We start from the raw sequence: 19,500 nt of genomic DNA on the forward strand, positions 1-19,500 counted from the left end.
ACGGTCCTTTCTGTGGTTCATAGCATTAAGGCTTATTGTCATGTAATTTTTTTTAACATTGTTTTAATAATACCTTTTTTTACATTTCTCTTACCGCTAAATCTTCTTGGTTACCGAATGGTGTACTCGTTAGTAAAGCTCTGTCTTTCTCTGCAATTATTTCACTACATTTCGCTTGCTGTAAGAACAAAAGAAAAATGGGGTCTTCATAATAGTCTGTCTAATAATACTAGTCTTGAACGCTTTATTTACTTTAAACTCATTACAAGTTTGCAACTCTTATGCGTCATTAGAATGCAAAGGTCAATCGTACAACTCTGTCTGAAGGATGGAGTTCACAGGAATAAAGGCCTTTATATGTTCTTGAAAAAGTACAGTATCTACAGTAATAGGATCTGGACAAATTCACAGACAAGTTGTATGTCTGGACCTTGCATGCATAATAGTAACAGAGAAAAACACATCAGTTTAGGACTACTGGAAAGTTTTTCGTATACATACTGCATAATAAACAAAAGAGCTACATACACATCAACGCAAGAGAAGTTTGTGCAAGAGTCCTTTGCAAGCAACTGTGTCCTTGTTTATCTAGGTCTTGTTGGAATGCCTTACATCTCTGGGGTGTGTTTTGATCTACGGGCTTATTTGGATCTCTTTTTCGCAAGAATTCTGGGTAGCCTTACTTCTGTGGTGGATATAGGCCCCATTCTTTCGTCCTCCGTTGACTAGCGTCATCCTCCTTGTTTGTGTTTCTATTCTCTCCAGCAGCTCTTGCTGGCTCCCTTTCGCTTTGTATAATCACAAGCATCTAGGTAGTTGAACCTCTAGCGCACACCCTCATGTTATTTATGGTCCCCTTCGCCCTGCTTGATTTCTGATCCACGCCTTGCCTGGCCTCAAATAAGGAATCCCCAAGGGCAGACACATTTAAACAGCATCAGTTGTCAGAAGGAAGAAAATATCAATAATAGACTTCTGTGGGCTGTACAGAGACCCAACACACCCACAGCTAGAAACCAATATTAAGCATTGAAGCATGTTACACTTGTAGGAGCCAAGAAGTAAAGGTGGCCATCACTGACAGATCACTGACAAACCCTATACATATTAATGCATTATTGGTTGTCAACCAGAGAGAGGAGTCTCTCTTACCTCAGCTCTCTTTCCAAGCCCACTACTAGATGACTAGGTTTGACAAGGTAAAGGAAGATGGAATCAAGATCTTTCTTGAGGAGGGAAAAAGTTGAAGTAGCCTGGAATCCTGGTAAGAAACTAAGGAATCTGGAACTGGTCAATGAGACAGCAAGCAGATCCACTACTTTAGTAATCAGAAAAAACCCAAGAGGAGAGACAAGCAGTAAGCCCAATTGGACCAAACCAACCTGGAGGCACCAGAACAAGGGGGCAAGAAAGCAATTTCACTAATAAGGATTTGAATATTAAATCAAACCATGGAATGCAAACCACATTACTTCCAGCAGTGGGAAAATGCTAGAAAATGGGAATACTCAAATTACCAGGTACTAGAAATTAATTATATTCTCTACATGTACCAATCTGGCTTCCAGGATGGTTTCAGTACCGAATCAGCACTTCGAGGTTACAGAATACATCAAGAGTAACCTAGATTTAGACAAAAAAAATGTGGGCTGTTTTCCTTGATCTATCGAGCGTGTTTGACATGGCGTTCCATGACATCCTATTGCAGAGATTGGATAAAGTGGGCATCGTGAAAAAACCTAGCAGTGGATAAAATCTTTTTTAACCAACAGGCAACTAGCGATGTCTTTACCATCAAGCATCTCTTGCTTTCGAGAAATAGGATGTCAAGGGATCGACCTTTAACCCAACCTTGTTTAATATATATATATATATATATATATATATATATATATATATATATATATATTCACTGAAAAAAAAACATAGGTTTCAGAGATGTTATAGTTAGAAATTATCATTTAAAAAACCTTAGAAATTCACAGAAAAAACCATAGGTTTCAGGGGTGTTATAGTTAGCTGCCCATTTCACTCGTACAAAACCATAGAAATTCCTCCGTTATAGTTAGTTCTGCTAACTATAACTCACGCGCCCGCAATGCACTGCTGATGATGTCACATATGGCATCATTCATGACATGGTCAGTGACTTCTACCTCTACACCTCTACCTATACACCTCTCTGTACATGCACACATATGCACATATATATATATGCATATGCATTTATATATGTATGTGTATATATATATATATATATATATATACATATATAAACATATAATCTGCATATCTATATAAATATAAATTCATGCAAACATATACACTTTCGTGGGGAAGGCCTTTGAAAGCGTGGTATTTAGAGTTGCTCCTAGGAACACTAGTGACCTGGAAGGAATGAGAGGGGACCTTTCTTCGTTGAGTTTGAGACCCAGAGAGCGAAAGAGCCCAACACAGGTGTCCGTAGACTTTCTGGCGGCCTGGAAGGATGGAGCCTTGCTCAACCAGTCATTCAGGTAAAGGAATGCCTGGTGACTGGATTGCCGGAGAAAGGCCGCCTCTGGGCCAAACACTTTGTGAAGCATCAGACTTTAACCTGAAAGGTAGCACCTTGAACTGGTAATGGCCCCCTGCCACCTCAAACATAAAAGTGTCAGTGCTTTAGAAGTATGGGAATATGGAAGTATGCTGCCAGAAGATCGAGGGAGGACATATACTCCCCTGGATCCATGAGAAGCAAAATCTCCTGGAGCAACAACATCCTGAAGGGTTGACTTTTGATGAACTTGTTCAGAAACCAGAGGTCTATTATTTGCCTCCATTTTCCTGTCTTTTTCTTTATTAAAATGAAATGAGAGTAGAATCCAAGATTATGTCGACTGTTTGGCACTTCTTTGATTGCCTGTTTGGAGAATAGCAATCCGATTTCCCTCTTGAGAACTGCCAGATGACGATGAGAAGTTCTTCGCGGAGGTGAATCAGGACACTGTTGAACAAATTCCAGGGTGTGACCATGTCGGAAGATGTCTTACACCCATTTTTCTGAAGATATGAAATTTGGAGCAATCGGGGCCAAATTGAAGTGGGACTACGGTAGCAGGGGCCTATGAATCCTCAGTGCCTCTTGTTGGCATCATGAGCACTTCCTCCTTACGCTGGGCGACGACGCGCCGATGCTCTAGGGCGGCAGGCTGGTGTGGAGGTTTGACGAAAGGGCTGTGTTGAGTACTGTGATCAAAATCCCTGCCGGTAGTAGGGTTGAAAACCCTGCTGGAGTTGAGGTCGAGAGAGATATTGACCTCAACCTCTTCCCTAAAAAGAAGAGCACTTCTTTTGCTTTAGATTTGTCAGTGATTTAGCTGTGTTTGTGTCTGACTTTATCGACAGCAGCGCATCATCCACATGTTTTCCGAACAGGAATTCACCATCAAATGGCATATCCAACACCTTGGCCTGAACCTCAGGGCGAAATGTTGTAACCTTTAGCCACCCCTGTCGCGCCTTAACACCCCCACTCCCGCAGTTGATCAGATGTCTAGAGCCACATCAAAGATCTCGGAAGAGTTTCTCTCCCCCTCCGATAGAACATCCTTTGCCTCCTCCTTGTCCTCGGAAAGATACTCCAAAAAGGAAGAGATGTCCGACCACATCTGTCGGTCGTATCTCCTGAGGATAGCCATGGCGGTGGAGGCTCTGATGGCGGTGGCAGGCAAAGCGCAAAAACCTTTTGCTGATGTGGAACTGCACATGGAGAAGAAGGATTTTTAGATCTTCTTTGAGCAGCCTGCATAATAACTGAATCAGGCAGAGGGTGACCAATAAAGCATGCAGGAGAGTTTCCAGGTGCCCTGGACTTTTTATCTAGTTTTGGAGCCACCGCAGGAATAGAGGCTGGCGTTTTCATTAACTTCAGGCCCTCCCGCCATAAGTAGTCCACAATGGGTATGGCCCGAGTGGAGCATTGCGTAGAAGGTTTAAAATCATATAAGAAGCACTCCATCTGCTTAGCAGGCATAGGGTAATCGAAGCGCCTTGAAGCACGTTTCAAGAGATCGTGGATCTGCCAATACCTGCAGGCGGAGTTGGCTATAGGCGGAGTAGGCGAGAGCGGAGTAGGAGCTACGTAATTGTCCCATTCATCATGGACATCCGTATCCAACTACAGCTGCCCTTCTAGTTGCTGATCATCACTGTCCTGTACCTGAATAGGGATTCCCAAAGGTAAAGGAACATTTTTGCTTCTTGGAAGTTGAGGCGGAGGTGCAGCCAGTGGCGCAGGAACAACAACAGGGACCTCCTGTGTAGGTGGTGGTTGTGGAGCAGAGTTTGCCTCAGGAAAACATTTATAGTAGTCGTGGAGCATCATAAGAAGGTCAGAGACCAATGAAAAAGGAATATTGATGGAAGGCTCCTGTGCATGATCCGCTTGTTCTTCATAAGGATAATGCTCTTGAAATGCGTCCAAGCGTTGAGCGCCTGGAAGCCCTGCATCAGAGAAGGAATTTTCACTCTCTAAATAAGTTGATGGATCATTTAGCGCCTCGTTCCTCTCTGAGTCCTGGTACTTGACTCAGAGCTGTGAGGGTCTGTGTTGCAGGGTCATACAGACCATCATCCTCAGAGTCCTGGAAATCCAAGAGGTGAGTAGGAGACAATGAGGATTTTTTGAAAATTCCTGTAGGAGAGATGGTATCGCCTTTGATGGCACAGCGTCTTTTCCCTTCGACGACGGGAGCATCAACGCTGTCGCCAACAGTAGAACTGTCAGCAGCGGTTGGAAAGAGAGAGAGCCACCCATGGTGAGGTGACGTGCTGGACCATCGACGGCAAAGCCCCCGTTGACAGAGACAGTCTTACAGCAGTCGATGATGGTAACACCACTACTTCTGTCTTCGGTGTAGTTGAAGTCACTGGTGAGACCGTTGATGAAGCGCATAATTTTGTGGAAATGGAGGCTGCAGATGGTGATTTCTTCATCGACGGAGTTGTTGAAGAGAGGATTTTCACAGATTACTGTGGGACTCCCACCATGATGACAGGGAATATTCAAGCATGTGAATCCATAAAAGATACAATATTGGAGAACATAAAGGCCCTTTATTTCTTTTAATGCACATTCACACAAAAATATTATTATTAATGGTGTAAACACAAGGTGCTATTTACTTTGAATTATTGTAATCTAAAGACATAAAAGGATGACTAAAAACTGAAATAATAAATCAAAATCATAGGCAATGCAAGGTACTGCCAACCAGCCCTGCAAAGGAAGTGCACTTCTCTTTAGACAGATGCACATATGGGATCAGGTAAATGTTTTCACTCCAAGTGCAAGAGAACTACTAGCGGTAGTGGACTATCTGCAACCCTATGTTGTATGTGGTGGTGGGCACAAATTGTGATTGACTCGCACTGAAGGACGTTAGCCGCTGATTGGGGGTGGAGCATAGGGAACTCTATAACTCGCACAAAAGCCTTCCAAACCACAACTCACACACAAAATGAAATGCTTTTGACATAATATTTATACCACTAAATAACATCTAAAAGCAAACCGTAATCAAGAAAAAACCCCAATTACACTAATGCATGATACTACAGTCAGCGTTGTCTCTGACAAGTTGATAATGGCAATATGTAAGATGATCTATAACCTTTTTTAATTGCCTCTGTTGCATTAAGGGCTCAGTCAAAAGAATGACATTTGCTGTGCAAGTTATGTTTGCACGGCTGTTGCGAGAATATATAGAGTATCCTAACCATAACATGCACATTTCTGTGGGTTTTTGGGTTAACCCCTTCCATGCGCAGGACGGCCGGGAGCCATCCTGCGCCACGGTGCTCGTGTGCGCAGGACGGATACTGGCCGTCCTTGCACATGGCAGGGAAATCCCTCTGGAGCGGGCACTAGTGGGATTTCCTCACCCCCCCCCCCCCCCCCGCTCACCCCCCCCCCCCCACCCCCGACAGCCTCAGGAGCTGGGGAAAGCCTTCCCCAGCTCCTGAGGCGGTCTCTGTTGTTTCAGAAATGTCCTACACCACAGCATTCCTCTCAGTCTCCCGAGTAAAATGATTCCTCACTTGTGTGGGTGTCCAATGCAGAATTGGCAAAAAAATTATTTTTAAGAAAATGTAGCGCTTCGGATTCTCGGTGCTATACCCTTAATCCCTATGTTTTTGGCTCTTCCCAGTCACAGGCCCTTGCCCTGCACACACAAGTGAGGTATCATTTTACTCGGAAGATTGAGGGGGAACGCTGTGGGGAAGGACATTTGTGCCGGCACCATAATTCCACACATAAATATGTGGAAAATGTGGTTTTTCAGATAAATTTGAGGTTTGCAGGGGATTCCGGGTAGGAAAACATTGGGGGATCCACGCAAGCCATACCTCGCTCGACTCCCCCGGGTATCTAGTTTTCAGAAATATGTGGGTTTCGTTGATTTCCCAAGATGGCCGACGAGCCCGGGGCCACAAACCCAAGTGACCCCCTTGCAAAAACAGGTTGTTTTGTGATAGGTAATTTTTATGTCTCCTCAATACGTTTTGGGGCCTTGCCTGTCCCAGGTACTTGACCCACCCACGCGAGTAAGGTACCTCACTCGCGTGGGTGGGTCAAGTACTTGCGACAGGCAGGGCCCAAAGTATTGTGGAGACATCATAATTACCTATCACAAAACAACCTGGTTCTGGTATCTGCATGGATCCACAAATTTCCTACCACCCAGCGTTCGCCCAGGACTCCCGATAAAAATGGTACCTCACTCGCATGGGTGGGTCTAGTACCCCCGCCAGGCAAGGTCCCAAAACTTATTGAGGGGACATCAAAATGACCTATCACAAAACAACCTGGTTTTCCAAGGGGGTCACCGGGGTTTATGGCCCTGGGCTCGGCAGCCATCTAGGGAAATTACCAAACAAACACATTTCTGAAAACTAGACACCTGTGGGAGTCCAGCGAGGTATGGCTTGTGTGGATCCCCCAACGTTTTCCTACCCAGAATCCCCTGAAAACCTCAAATTTAGCTAAAAAAAACACATTTTCCACATATTTACGTGTGAAATCACTGTGCTTGCACAAATGTCCTACCCCACAGCGTTCCCCTCAGTCTCCCGAGTAAATTGATACCTCACTTGTGTGAGTGGGGCAAGGGCCTGGCCTGTGCCTGGGAAGAGCCAAAAACATAGGGATTAAAGGTATATCACCGAAAATTCTAAGCGCTAAATCTTTTTAAAAAACTACTGTATTGGACAACCACACAAGTGAGCTATCATTTTACCCGGGAGACAGAGGGGAACGCTGTGGGGTAGAATATTTGTGCAAGCACAGTGATTTCACGCAAAAATATCTGGAAAATGTATTTTTGCAGCTAAATTTGAGGTTTGCACGGATTCTGGGTTGGAACACATTGGGGGATCCAGGCAAACCATACCTCGCTGGACTAGTATCTAGTGTCTAGTTTTCAGAAATGTGTGGATTTCCCAAGATGGCCGAAGATCCCGGGGCCAAAAACCCAGGTGACCCCCCTTGCAAAACCTGGTTGTTTTGTTTTGAGATAGGTAAGTATGATGCCTCCTCTATACGTTTTGGGCCCTTGCCTGTTGCGGGTACTTGACCCACCCACGCGAGTGAGGTACTATTTTTATCGGGAGACCTGGAGGAACGAACGCTGGGTGGTAGGAAAATTGTGGATCCACGCAGTCCAGAATTTTCCACCACAGAAATGTGAGGAGTTTTTATTTACTTTTTTTTTTTTTTTTTTTAACAAAGTTTGAGGTTTGCAAGAGATTCTGGGTAACAGAACCTGATGAGAGCCAGACAAGTCACCTCATCCTGGGTTCCCCTGGGTGTCTAGTTTTCATAAAGGTATAGGTTTGCTAGATTTCCTTAAGAGCTGTCAGAAATAGGGTTCAAAATCTACAGCTAGGCACTTTGCAAAAAAAGGGTCAGTTTTCACTGTGAAAATGTGGTGTATCCACGTTGCGTTTTGGGTCATTCCCTGTCGCAGGCACTAGGCCTACCCACACAATTGAGGTACCATTTTTCTCAGAAGACTTTGGGAAATGTGGGGTGGGTGGAATTTTGTGGATCCACGCAGATTCCAGAACTTTCCACCACAGAAATGTGAGGAAAATTTGGTTTTTTTGCACAAAGTTTGAGGTTTGCAAGGAATTCTGGGTAACAGAACCTGGTGAGAGCCAGACAAGTCACCCCATCCTGGATTCCCCTGGGTGTCTAGTTTTCAAAAATGTATAGGTTTGCTAGGTTTTCCTAGGTGCCGGCAGATCTAGGGTTCAAAATCTACAGCTAGGTACTTTGCAAAAAAAGGGTCCGTTTTCACTGTGAAAATGTGGTGTGTCCACGTTGTGATTTGGGCCGTTTCCTGTCGCGGGCACTAGGCCTACCCACACAAGTGAGGTACCATTTTTCTTGGTAGACTTTGGGGAATGCAGGGTGGGTGGAATTTTGTCGATACATGCAGATTCCAGAACTTTCCACCACAGAAATGTGGGGAAAATGTATTTTGTTTTACAAAGTTTGAGGTTTGCAAGGGATTCTGGGTAACATAACCTGGTAAGAGCCAGACAAGTCACTCCATCCTGGATTTCCTTGGGTGTCTAGATTTAAAAAATGTATAGGTTCCCTATGTTTCCCTAGGTGCTGGCAGAACTAGGGTTCAAAATATACAGCTAGGCACTTTGCAAAAAAAAGGGTTAGTTTTCACTGTGAAAATGTGGTGTGTCCACATTGCATTTTGGGCGTTTCGTGTCGGAGGCACTAGGCCTACCCACACAAGTGAGGTACCATTTTTCTCAGAAGACTTTGGGGAATGCTGGGTGGGTGGAATTTTGTGGATACATGCAGATTTCAGAACTTTCCACCACAAAAATGTGAGAAAAATATGTTTTTTTTTTTTTTTTTTACAAAGTTTGAGGTTTGCAAGGGATTTTGGGTAACAGAACCTGGTGAGAGCCAAACAAGTCATCACATCCTGTATTCTCCTGGATGTCTAGTAATAAAGATAATGGGGCGACCCGGTGTCCCTCAGAACCTGGGTATAAGTATTAAGTAAAACAATTGGTTCTGTCAGGGATTCTCAATTATTTATAACACCTGTATCAATAAATGGTGAAGAGACATAAAATAACACACAACAAAATTAGAATTCAATAATGTATTCAAAATTAAGTATCAAATATTTAGGGCTGTCACAATTTACAAATTCAATTGTAGTGAGGAATAGGTGACTGTAGTGAAAAAAAGGACATAGTGATTGGTGATATTGACAGTACACTATATACAAGACTAATAGACGTGATACTGAGCTTGGAAAAGAAGGGGATTTTGTTTTGTCCTTATTACTTTTGCACATATGCTGTAGGATCCATTGATAAGTTTAAACTGTAATCATGAGCACTGTGCGGACATATGCAGCAAGTCGACATTTCAACCCTGTAAGTGGCGCAAATGTAAAAAGCATCAAGGCGGGTCTTCCTCAGGAATGGAGGGAGGGGTTTGACAGCCAATGAGCAGATGCTTCAGTGGATTAAATCTGTAGGTGGTGTGATTCCTCTTATTATAAGTATCTAAGTATAAACTTCCACCAGTCGGTTAGAGTCTTGTGAATTTAGCCATTCAAGTTATTTACATGATCTGGCAGAAGCGCATCCGTCCAGCAGCTGCTTAGTTCTCAAAAATGTATAGATTTGCTAGGTTTCCCTAGGTGCCGGAAGAGCTACGGTTCAAAATCTACAGCTAGGCAATATGCAAAAAAAGGGTCCGTTTTCACTGTGAAAATGTGGTGTGTCCACGTTGCGTTTTGGGCAGTTTCCTGTCACGGGCACTAGGCCTACCCACACAAGTGAGGTATTATTTTAATCAGGAGACTAAGCAGCGAAAGGGTTAATTCTTTACCATAACTGGACTTTAACAAACATACATTTTATATATATGGTGTGATCAAGCCTGCGGTGACGCGGGCGAAACGCGTAATGCTGGGCACATGCCGTCTGAAAGACATTTGATGTAATTTCTGCACCGGAATAAAAAGCACTTTATTTGAATTTGCCCCATGTAGTCCGTACCTGATTTTTGCCGTGACGCAGGCCCTCCAGGACTTTGGTGTTTATATATATATATACACACAGACACCTATATAGTAGACTATTTAGCTGAAACGCATCAGCCATTTTTTCCCTCTGATTTTCCACTTTTGTGTAAATAAATTATGTTTAGGAGAACGCTGGTTTCCCCCCTTCCAGGGTTTGGAAGATTCTCCTCACCCCTACGGTGGGTTTCAGTGGCCTGAGTAAAATATTTATTTTCCTCCTTTCTTCTCAGAATCACACTCTCTGCCTAAAGGGGTTCCCCAAAGTTCTTCTCTGAGCCCCCCCCTGTTTAATATTCATATCTAGCCGAAATTATTCAATTCCATGTCCTCACACCAATGGCATATGCAGATGACACTCAGCTCACCCTTGGGCATGATGTCATGTTATTTTTGCTCAAGCTACATTCTGCATTTGCATATTGAAAGTAACCTTCTGGATGACAAAGAATTGATTAAATCTAATCTCGGTTAAAACAGACACTGTTTGTTGGCAGTCCTAGTCCACTTGAACAATGACCTGGGGGCCTTCCCTTCTGAGTCCTACAACTACACTCAGTGACTCAGTTAAAAACGTAGCATTTACATTCGACCAGTCATTTTTCATTTTCTTCTACATAAGGATGCTCCATATAATTTTGAACCATCACCCTCAAGAGTGTTGGAGGACCACGAGGCAAGCCTTAATTTTATCTCAGCTGGTCTACGGGAATTCACTATACCTTATACTCCCAAAGATCTTAAATAAAGCAACTCCAAATGACTAAAACTGCTGCGCCTTGTTTTGATGATCACCCATCATATTTCTAGTTAATTTCTTCTGCTGAAACTTCACTGGCTTCGGGAAGCGAATCACGTTCAAATCTTTTTCTGCCAATGAGTAACTCTGGTATCTCACTCTTCCTACCTCCAAAGTAAGTCAAATATTTAGAAGCTTCAGTGCTCTTCGCATTCTGCTTTCAGAATTTTTCATGAAGTTCCTAAGATTTACAAAGCCAGAGCAGCGAGCTGACCCTTCTTCGTTCATTCATGAGTCTAAACTTTGGAACCAGTTACCAGACTCATGGAAAAGAACAAGGAGTTCTCCTTTTTCGTTCACAGATGTTAAATTACACACCTGCTCTCTATTTCCACTTGGACTCTTACTTTAGATTCAGACGACTGCCTAGCGCCAGGGCAGCCTGTGGCGTAACAGCGCACTCTATAAAACTCAACACTCAATCAAATAGCTGATGAGATTCTCAGCTGTATGCTCTGACACGGATAAAGGGCATTTGGATTTAGATTGTGGCTCATCGCCTAGGATGTGAATGACGGCTGATTGCATGTTGGTTCTCTGTGGCCTTGTTTTAATTGATAATATGTGGCTGTAGACAGACCCATTTGTCACCCTGATCCTCAATGGCATGATTTTTGCTATAGTTTACAATTTTCTAAACTGGGTAGTTTTGGATTATCACACATTTAAAGGGAATTAAAAAAGATTGGTTGTGATACCCGTTACCTACTGCAATCTAGTGTGATTTTATTTTTGTGATCTACTGATGTTCAATAAAGGCGGTTATTAGAAGGATATAAAATGGAGTCTTATGTTGGATAGCTGCACCTTAAAGTCAAGGGAAACCTATATCCATGACACAAAGCTCACAAAAGTGAGGACTGCTTGGGAGCAGCGTACCATCCCCACCGTGTAACAAACACCTAATGAGGACTTTATTGTCCTTCGAATTCTATTTTTTACATTAAAAATACCTCTAAGTGGGCGGGAGTGCGTGTCTGAACTCCATTTATGACTAAAAGCAATACGAATCACTGATGAACTTTGCAGTTTAACCATTCACTGATTGACTAGTGCACAGGCTGTCCAGAAGAGGATTTACTGCATGCTAGGAATTTTACTGCATGCTAGGAATTTTACGGTAACAGTGCGTTGTTTAAAAAAAATATCAGACCTGAAAGCACTAGGTTAGATAATTGCAATCAAATAATTCACAAATGATATCAGGGCATTAAGGCTCACCGGGGAGGAGGCTGGACGCATGCAGCACTAGGTTTTCTAGCGGGGAGTACGCCTTGAACTAATGTGGCCACAAGGATTTCCCTCCTGCCCCTCCCATGGGGCAAATAGGTTTTTCCAATAGGGTTTCTCTAAACAGGTGGCAGCTGGCTATAGGCCTACGCCCCCAGTGGTAAGATGAGGTCCTGACGAATGCCACGTACCCAAGTGGACAATACAGGAAGAAACATGTTGACCCCTTATTAACAATCACTGATTCACAGCGGCGACGGGATGATAAGGTCCCCACTCACAGCACTTTTTTTTTTTTTTTTTTTTTTTGGAAAAAGTTTTTATTGAACAATAATTCGGTTACAAGTATGGGCCTACAACCACCCGGGCCGGCCGCTAGGTACCTAAGGAAATATACACATATCAAGGCTGCAATCCGTTCCCAGGGCACTGCCCCGCAGTGGCTCAAGATAGTCCTCGAAGAACAGCAAGCGTCAGTCCAACAATAACAGAAACAAAAAGAAAAACAATAAAAACAAAAGGCGAGTTACGAGGGATATCAGTGCGGTTCAGGCTCCCCCCGGGAAACTCCAGTCAGAACATTTGAGCAATCCGCTAAAGAGAGGAGTACCGGGAGGCCGGGAACGGAGGGGGGGGGGGGAAGGGGGTCAAGGGAGATGAACGTCCATATGTGGGTGTTACAAAAAGCGCTAGGAGCCGTCAAGGGTCAGGGGGACATGGCGATATCAGTGTCTACCAGGGGGGGCGTACAGATGCCTCCGCGATACGCATTCCATTGACCCCAAATTCTACCCCATGCCCCCGGCTTGCCACGGGCCACATACACTGTCTTCTCCCGAAACATACACCAGTCCATATTCTCCTTCCATACTGACACGGTGGGCGGCCGTTGAGCGCCCCAAAGTTGCGCTATATCCCTCTTGGCAATCATGTTCCCTAGGGCCGCCCATCGAGTCTGAGCCGCGTTGTAGTCATTGGGCTCCCACACATTCAGGACACAGCGACGCACCTCCGGCAGCAGCACAACCCCGGTGACCTGTCCCATAACCGTGTGGACCCGGCGCCAGTAGTCCGCCACCTCGCGACACTCCCAAAGGATATGAAGAAAGGTGGCGCTGAGCCCGCAGCCTCGTTTACAGAGTCCGTCGTCGGAGAATCCCATCGCGACCAAGCGCGGACCCGTGACATACACCCGGTGGAGAATCTTGAGCTGTACCAACCGGAGACGAGCCGGAATGGCAACCTCCTTGGGGGACGACAGTGCAGACTGCCAGTCTTCGTCGTCCAATTCAACCCCATCCCCAGTCCAAGCCCCCCGAAGGCGCACCAGGAGATCCGCCCGGTGATTAATCAATTTTTTATAAATTAAAGAAATAGTACTATCAGGGACATGTCCGTCAAGTACGCGGTCCTCGAGGGGCGAGGAAACAGGGATCTTGGTCCCCTCCCCGAAGACCGAGAGCAGGGCGTGTCGAACCTGGGCGTAGCGGAAGAACTCCCTGTCGGTCAGCTCGTATTCGGCCTGGAGCACCGCGAAAGTCTTGACCGCGCCCTTGTGCCACAGGTCTCCCACTTTGCTGATACCAATCGTGTCCCACTGGTCAAACCCCTTGGTGGTCCACAAGCTGCCCAGGCGGTCGGAGGCAAACAAGGGAGTAGCACATGTCATTCGCTCACTCCAGCCCGTGGCCGCAGTGGCAGCCCTCCAGGTCCGCACAGCAATCTTAGTAGGACCCGTAAGGGTCCGGTCAGCCAGGCGGGAATAAAGTGCCCTGTTGTAGTTCCCGCCGGGAAGCAGGAACTTGTCCATCTCATACGCCGGATTCAAGCCGGGCGCATACGTGGCGTGGTTAATGGCAGATAGCTGCGAGGCCCAATAGTACCTGCGAATGTCAGGAAGCGCGATGCCCCCGTCATACCAGGGGAGAGTGAGCTTGGCAAGAGCAATACGCGCCCGGCCGTTCCACACCAGTCTCCTCTGCAGGCTCTCCACCTCCCGAAAGTAGGCCACTGGGATAACGTCAAAGGAGTTCTGGAGTGCATAGAGGAACCTGGGAAGGGACATCATTTTAAACAGCGCGGCCCGACCCAGCGGGGACAGGGGCAGCCTGCACCACCGGGCCGTGTCCTCCCGCAGCCGCCGAAGTGGACGCAGAAGATTCTGCTCGTAGCGAGCCACCGGGTCCAGCGAAACGTATATCCCCAGGTACTTAAAGCCGCTCAGAGATATTTGAATCGGGAGCCGAGGCGGCAGGAGAGGAGGACCACCAGCGATGGGATAAACGCAGGATTTAGACCAATTGATCGTGAGACCCGAATTGTTCCCAAAGGAGGTCAGAACGTCAAAGAGGACGTTGAGTGACTGCCGCGGTGAGGTGAGGTACAGGAGAATGTCGTCCGCATACAGCGAGACCCGATCTTCAAAGCCCGGGCCCCACCGGATCCCTCTAAGCGAGGGCTCCCAACGGAGCCAGGCAGCGAGTGGCTCCAGGGCGAGAGCAAAAAGCAACGGGGACAACGGGCACCCCTGCCTCGTGCCCCTGCCAAGGGCAAAGGGCCGAGAGACCCGCCCATTCACCACCACTTGAGCCATGGGTCCCGTGTAAAGGAGCCTCACCCAGCCAATAAATCCCTCTCCAAAGCCGAATTTATCCAAGACGGCCCAGAGGAATGGCCACTCAATAGTGTCAAATGCCATCGTGGCATCCAAAGAAACCAGCACGGCCGGTTCGGGGAGGAACTCCGCCCTGGCGAGGACCCCGTGCAGACGCCGCAAGTTAAGAGCGGTGTTGCGGTGCGGGATAAAGCCGCATTGGTCCGGATGAATAAGGTCGCACACTACACTCAACAATCGATTGGCCAGGACTTTCGCCAGGATTTTAGGCTCCGCATTGAGCAGTGAAATAGGCCGGTAAGAGGTACAGCGGTCACGAGGCTTGCCCTCCTTGGGAATAACGACTATAGTGGCCAAGCGCTGGTCGGCAGGAAGGGAACCCGCCGCAAGAGAGTCGCGGAACATGCGGCCGAGGAAGGGCGCAAGCTTATCAGGACGCAATTTGTATAGTTCAATGGGCAGACCGTTAGGACCCATAGCCTTGCCCGAGCGAAGGGAACGAATCGCGGTCGCTATTTCATCCGACGATAAGGGGGCGTCCAACCGCTCCCGGTCCTCAACGGACAGGCCGGGCAGAGCAATATCTCTCAGTAGGAGGCGAGAGTCATCCTCGTCCCTGTCAGTCACCGGGGAGTACACCGCCCGGAGGTGATCAGCGAAGCATTCCACAATCTCATCCGGCTCAGTCACACACACACCATCCGCAGCACGCAACTCGGGGACCACACGATTCACTCTCTCTTTTTTGTCCAGCCACGCAATCAACTTACCCGCCTTGTCCCCCGCGTCATACAGTCGGCCCTGCCGCTCCCTATACATAGTTTTGGCCGCGTCAGTGACCAGGGACCTATATTCGAACTGTTTCAGGCTAAGGGCATGTAGTCCGTCCGGAGTAACATTCGCCTCCAGGGCCGACTCCAGCCCCGAGATGTCAGTCTCCAGCTTTACCACCGCCTCGCTCCTAACCTTCTTGGCCACCACTATCTGGGCGAGGGCGTGTCCGCGTAGCACAGTTTTAAAGGCTTCCCAAAGGGACAACGCAGACGACACCGACCCCTCGTTTTCACTGAAGTATTGGTCCATGGCCTTAACCAGGCTGTCACGAGTCACAGGGTCCCGCAGGTACCAGGGGTTAATGGGAGCTATCCGACCTGCGGACCGCGGCCCGGTGTCAAAGAGAAGCCACAGCGGAGAATGGTCGGAGATACCACGCGCCAGGTGTCTGACCTCTCGAATCCGACCAGTCTGCGCCGCAGGCATAAGAAAGTAGTCTAACCTGGAGAGACTCCCATGCGCCCCCGAATGAAAGGTGAACTGACACTGGGTCGGATGCAATAGTCTCCAACTATCCACCAAGCCGAAGGTCTCCAACATCCCACCCAGCCATGACTGGGCAGCGGGGAGGGTCCTTGGTGGGTGACGATCCAGTTCACCCGAAACCACAGAATTAAAGTCCCCGCCCATGAGCAGGAGGCCGTCCGGAAGGTCAAGCAGCATTCGACCCAAGTCAGTGAAGGTGGAGTTCTGGAGGCCCGGGGGGACGTAGACTGAAACCAGGGTAAGGGGCTGCCCCTCCCACCTCCCAGTCAAACACACATAGCGCCCCCTGTCATCCGAGACTATCCTCGTGATCTCCACCGGAAGGGAGGTTCGCAGGAGAATGCCCACCCCCCTGGAGCCAGTTGTGAAACCAGAATGGGCTACGAGGCGGTATCCCCCCCTGTTCATCGCATGGCAGGCATTGCCGACCAAATGCGTCTCCTGGAGAAACACCACATCAGGAGTCAAACGACGCAAATATTGCAGCACAACACCCCGCTTAATACGGTCCCCCAACCCATTGACGTTCCATGACATAAGCCTCAACCCGTCTCCCCCCATCCCATCCAATAGCTCAAGAGGCCCCCAGCCCGCAGCACCGCTCCCAAATATGGATAAAAATCAATACCTCGCCTTGTAAACAAAAAACACACAACTAAACAACCCCTCTTCCCCCCCAACCCCACCCCAAGTCCAATGCCCCCCACCCTGCACCCCTGCGGGCCAAAGACCCCCCCCCAACTTGCAGTGTGCCTGTCGCCCCATTAACCCCATTCTACAAAAAGACCCCGGAGGAGGAAAGGGACCCGTACCCGCCCGCACCCCTCACGGGTCCTGGGTAAGCACAGTATGCAAAAGAAGTAAGACCCAACTGTACAGTGCCAAGCCGCAAAAAGTAAGGACCAAAGGTCAGTCTAAGGGGACCCGTCACCTGCGGTGCCCCCAGAGGGCCCGGGCCGGCCACCCCCGTCCGGCAGCGAGTCCAGCCAGTCACTTGCGGCCACAGGAGAGTCAAAAAAGGCTGTCCGCTCTCCATGCTCCACTCGAAGTTTCGCCGGGTAGATCATTGAGTACTTCAGGCCTAGCTCGCGGAGACGGCGCTTCACCCCTTGGAATCCCATCCGCTGTTTCTGGACCAGTTGCGTGAAGTCCGGATAAAAATTGATGGTCGAGTTCTCGTAGCGGACCGGGCCACGGGTCCGTGAAGCCTGCAGAATAGCATCGCGGTCCCTGTAGTGGAACAGTTTAGCCACGATAGGCCTCGGGGGGGCCCCCGGCCGCGGCCGGCCGCCCGGAACTCGATGGGCCCGCTCCACAGCGAAGAATTTGCTTAGGCCAACCGGGGACAGCTGTTGCAGGATAAGTTCCTCGACCACGAGGTCCACCGGGCGGCTGTCGGAGGACTCCGGTACCCCAATGATGCGGATATTGTTGCGTCGGGCCCGTCCCTCGAAGTCCTCAAGCCGCCGGGCCATATGGTCGTTGACCACTCTAATGTCCCCAAGCGCGGCCCGCAGATCCGACACCTCCGCACCCAGGGTGGAGGTCCGTGCATCAAGGGCCTGGACCTTCTCGTTGGTTTTAGAGAGGTCGGCCCGAATCAGGGTGACATCGATCGCGACAGTGTCGATCTTACGGGCCAGGGCCTCATATTGCGTCGCGATAGTTTCCCTGATGCCCTCGATGGCGCCCATAATGTCCCGCAGGGAAGGTTCCGCAGCGACGGTCGTGCCTCCCCCTGCAGCGTCCGGGGAGAGGCCAGCAGCGCCAGGGGACCTCCTGCCCTGGGTATAGCGGTCCATGTTGTTGCTCTGGACCGCTCCCCCGCGCAGTGAAGCCCTGGTCTTGCGCCCCTCCGGACCCCCCCTGCCCGCCATGTGAGCGCAGTCACTCAATGGGACCTCCGATCAAGGGGTGCGCGGGTGCCAGCAAAAGGACCACAAACCGTCGGTGTAGGGGCCGGAGGCGTCAGACCCGCCAGTAGCAGATGAAAGCAAACCTCGGGCAGAGGCCCAGGAGGCACCTCGCCACCTTGAGCACGCACGCCAGCTGATCTCCTGAAGGCCAAAACCGAAACCGAAAGTGCTGAATCGGTAACTGGCACCGCGCTGAGGCCGCTGTTGTTCAATTGCAGCCCGGCCCCACGGGTCACCTTCACCCCGGCCACCTCCGTCGGGTGGGTCCCAAAAGTTCCGGCGACGATAACTCAGGATTCCCAGGTCCGATTAGAGTTTTGAAAAGAGATATATGATCAGCTGGTCTTCATCTCCCAGATTCCATACACCAAATCAGGATAGTCTCAGGATATATTCCGAGGAGCAGAAAGGGTCCGGGGAGCCCTGTGCTCACGCGACCATCTTCGATGCGCGCTAGGCTCCTCCTACCCCCACTCACAGCACTTATATATTTTAATCCCACATAGTAACCCCATAGAATAAAAATTGTTCAGGTATACTATGATGGTTTTTAAATTCACTCACTCCTTTTTTTGTTTGGGCCCCCACTTAGTCTAGAAGTGCATCCCTGTCTTCAGGTGTATGCCCGCCCTCTATCAAACGCGGTTTTTAGAGGGCGAGGACTGGCAGAGGATGAAGCATGACACCTGGTGGTATGTGATGCCAGTCCGTCAATTTTTGTGATTTGCCCCCACTAAATTGGGCATCTCTTAAGACTCAACTAGGGACGGTCCTTTCTGTGGTTCATAGCATTAAGGCTAATTGTCATGTAATTTTTTTTAACATTGTTTTAATAATACCTTTTTTTACATTTCTCTTACCGCTAAATCTTCTTGGTTACCGAATGGTGTACTCGTTAGTAAAGCTCTGTCTTTCTCTGCAATTATTTCACTACATTTCACTTGCTGTAAGAACAAAAGAAAAATGGTGTCTTCATAACAGTCTGTCTAATAATACTAGTCTTGAACGCTTTATTTACTTTAAACTCATTACAAGTTTGCAACTCTTATGCGTCATTAGAATGCAAAGGTCAATCGTACAACTCTGTCTGAAGGATGGAGTTCACAGGAATAAAGGCCTTTATATGTTCTTGAAAAAGTACAGTATCTACAGTAATAGGATCTGGACAAATTCACAGACAAGTTGTATGTCTGGACCTTGCATGCATAATAGTAACAGAGAAAAACACATCAGTTTAGGACTACTGGAAAGTTTTTCGTATACATACTGCATAATAAACAAAAGAGCTACATACACATCAACGCAAGAGAAGTTTGTGCAAGAGTCCTTTGCAAGCAACTGTGTCCTTGTTTATCTAGGTCTTGTTGGAATGCCTTACATCTCTGGGGTGTGTTTTGATCTACGGGCTTATTTGGATCTCTTTTTCGCAAGAATTCTGGGTAGCCTTACTTCTGTGGTGGATATAGGCCCCATTCTTTCGTCCTCCGTTGACTAGCGTCATCCTCCTTGTTT

General features: G+C 47.9%; 1 protein-coding gene across 6 annotated transcripts in view; it reads right to left on the reverse strand.

Moving 5' to 3' along the window:
• Window positions 1-19,500, reverse strand: part of MEIKIN (meiotic kinetochore factor) — a 446,824-nt gene that overhangs the window by 76,531 nt on the left and 350,793 nt on the right. For 2 of the 6 annotated variants that reach the window (XM_085614469.1, XM_085614471.1), the window contains exons 11-12: window positions 18,849-18,932; window positions 95-178 (exon numbers count right to left, since the gene is read on the reverse strand). The exons of 2 other annotated variants lie outside the window; for them this stretch is intronic. In XM_085614469.1, coding sequence (XP_085470595.1) covers window positions 95-178; window positions 18,849-18,932 — 168 coding nt within the window. The remainder of the gene's footprint in view (window positions 1-94; window positions 179-18,848; window positions 18,933-19,500) is intronic. 2 more of the 6 variants (XM_085614470.1, XM_085614473.1) reach the window with 1 other exon arrangement.

This window comes from Triturus cristatus, chromosome 7 (genome assembly GCF_964204655.1).
Source record: "Triturus cristatus chromosome 7, aTriCri1.1, whole genome shotgun sequence".
Taxonomy (NCBI): Eukaryota; Metazoa; Chordata; class Amphibia; order Caudata; family Salamandridae; genus Triturus; species Triturus cristatus.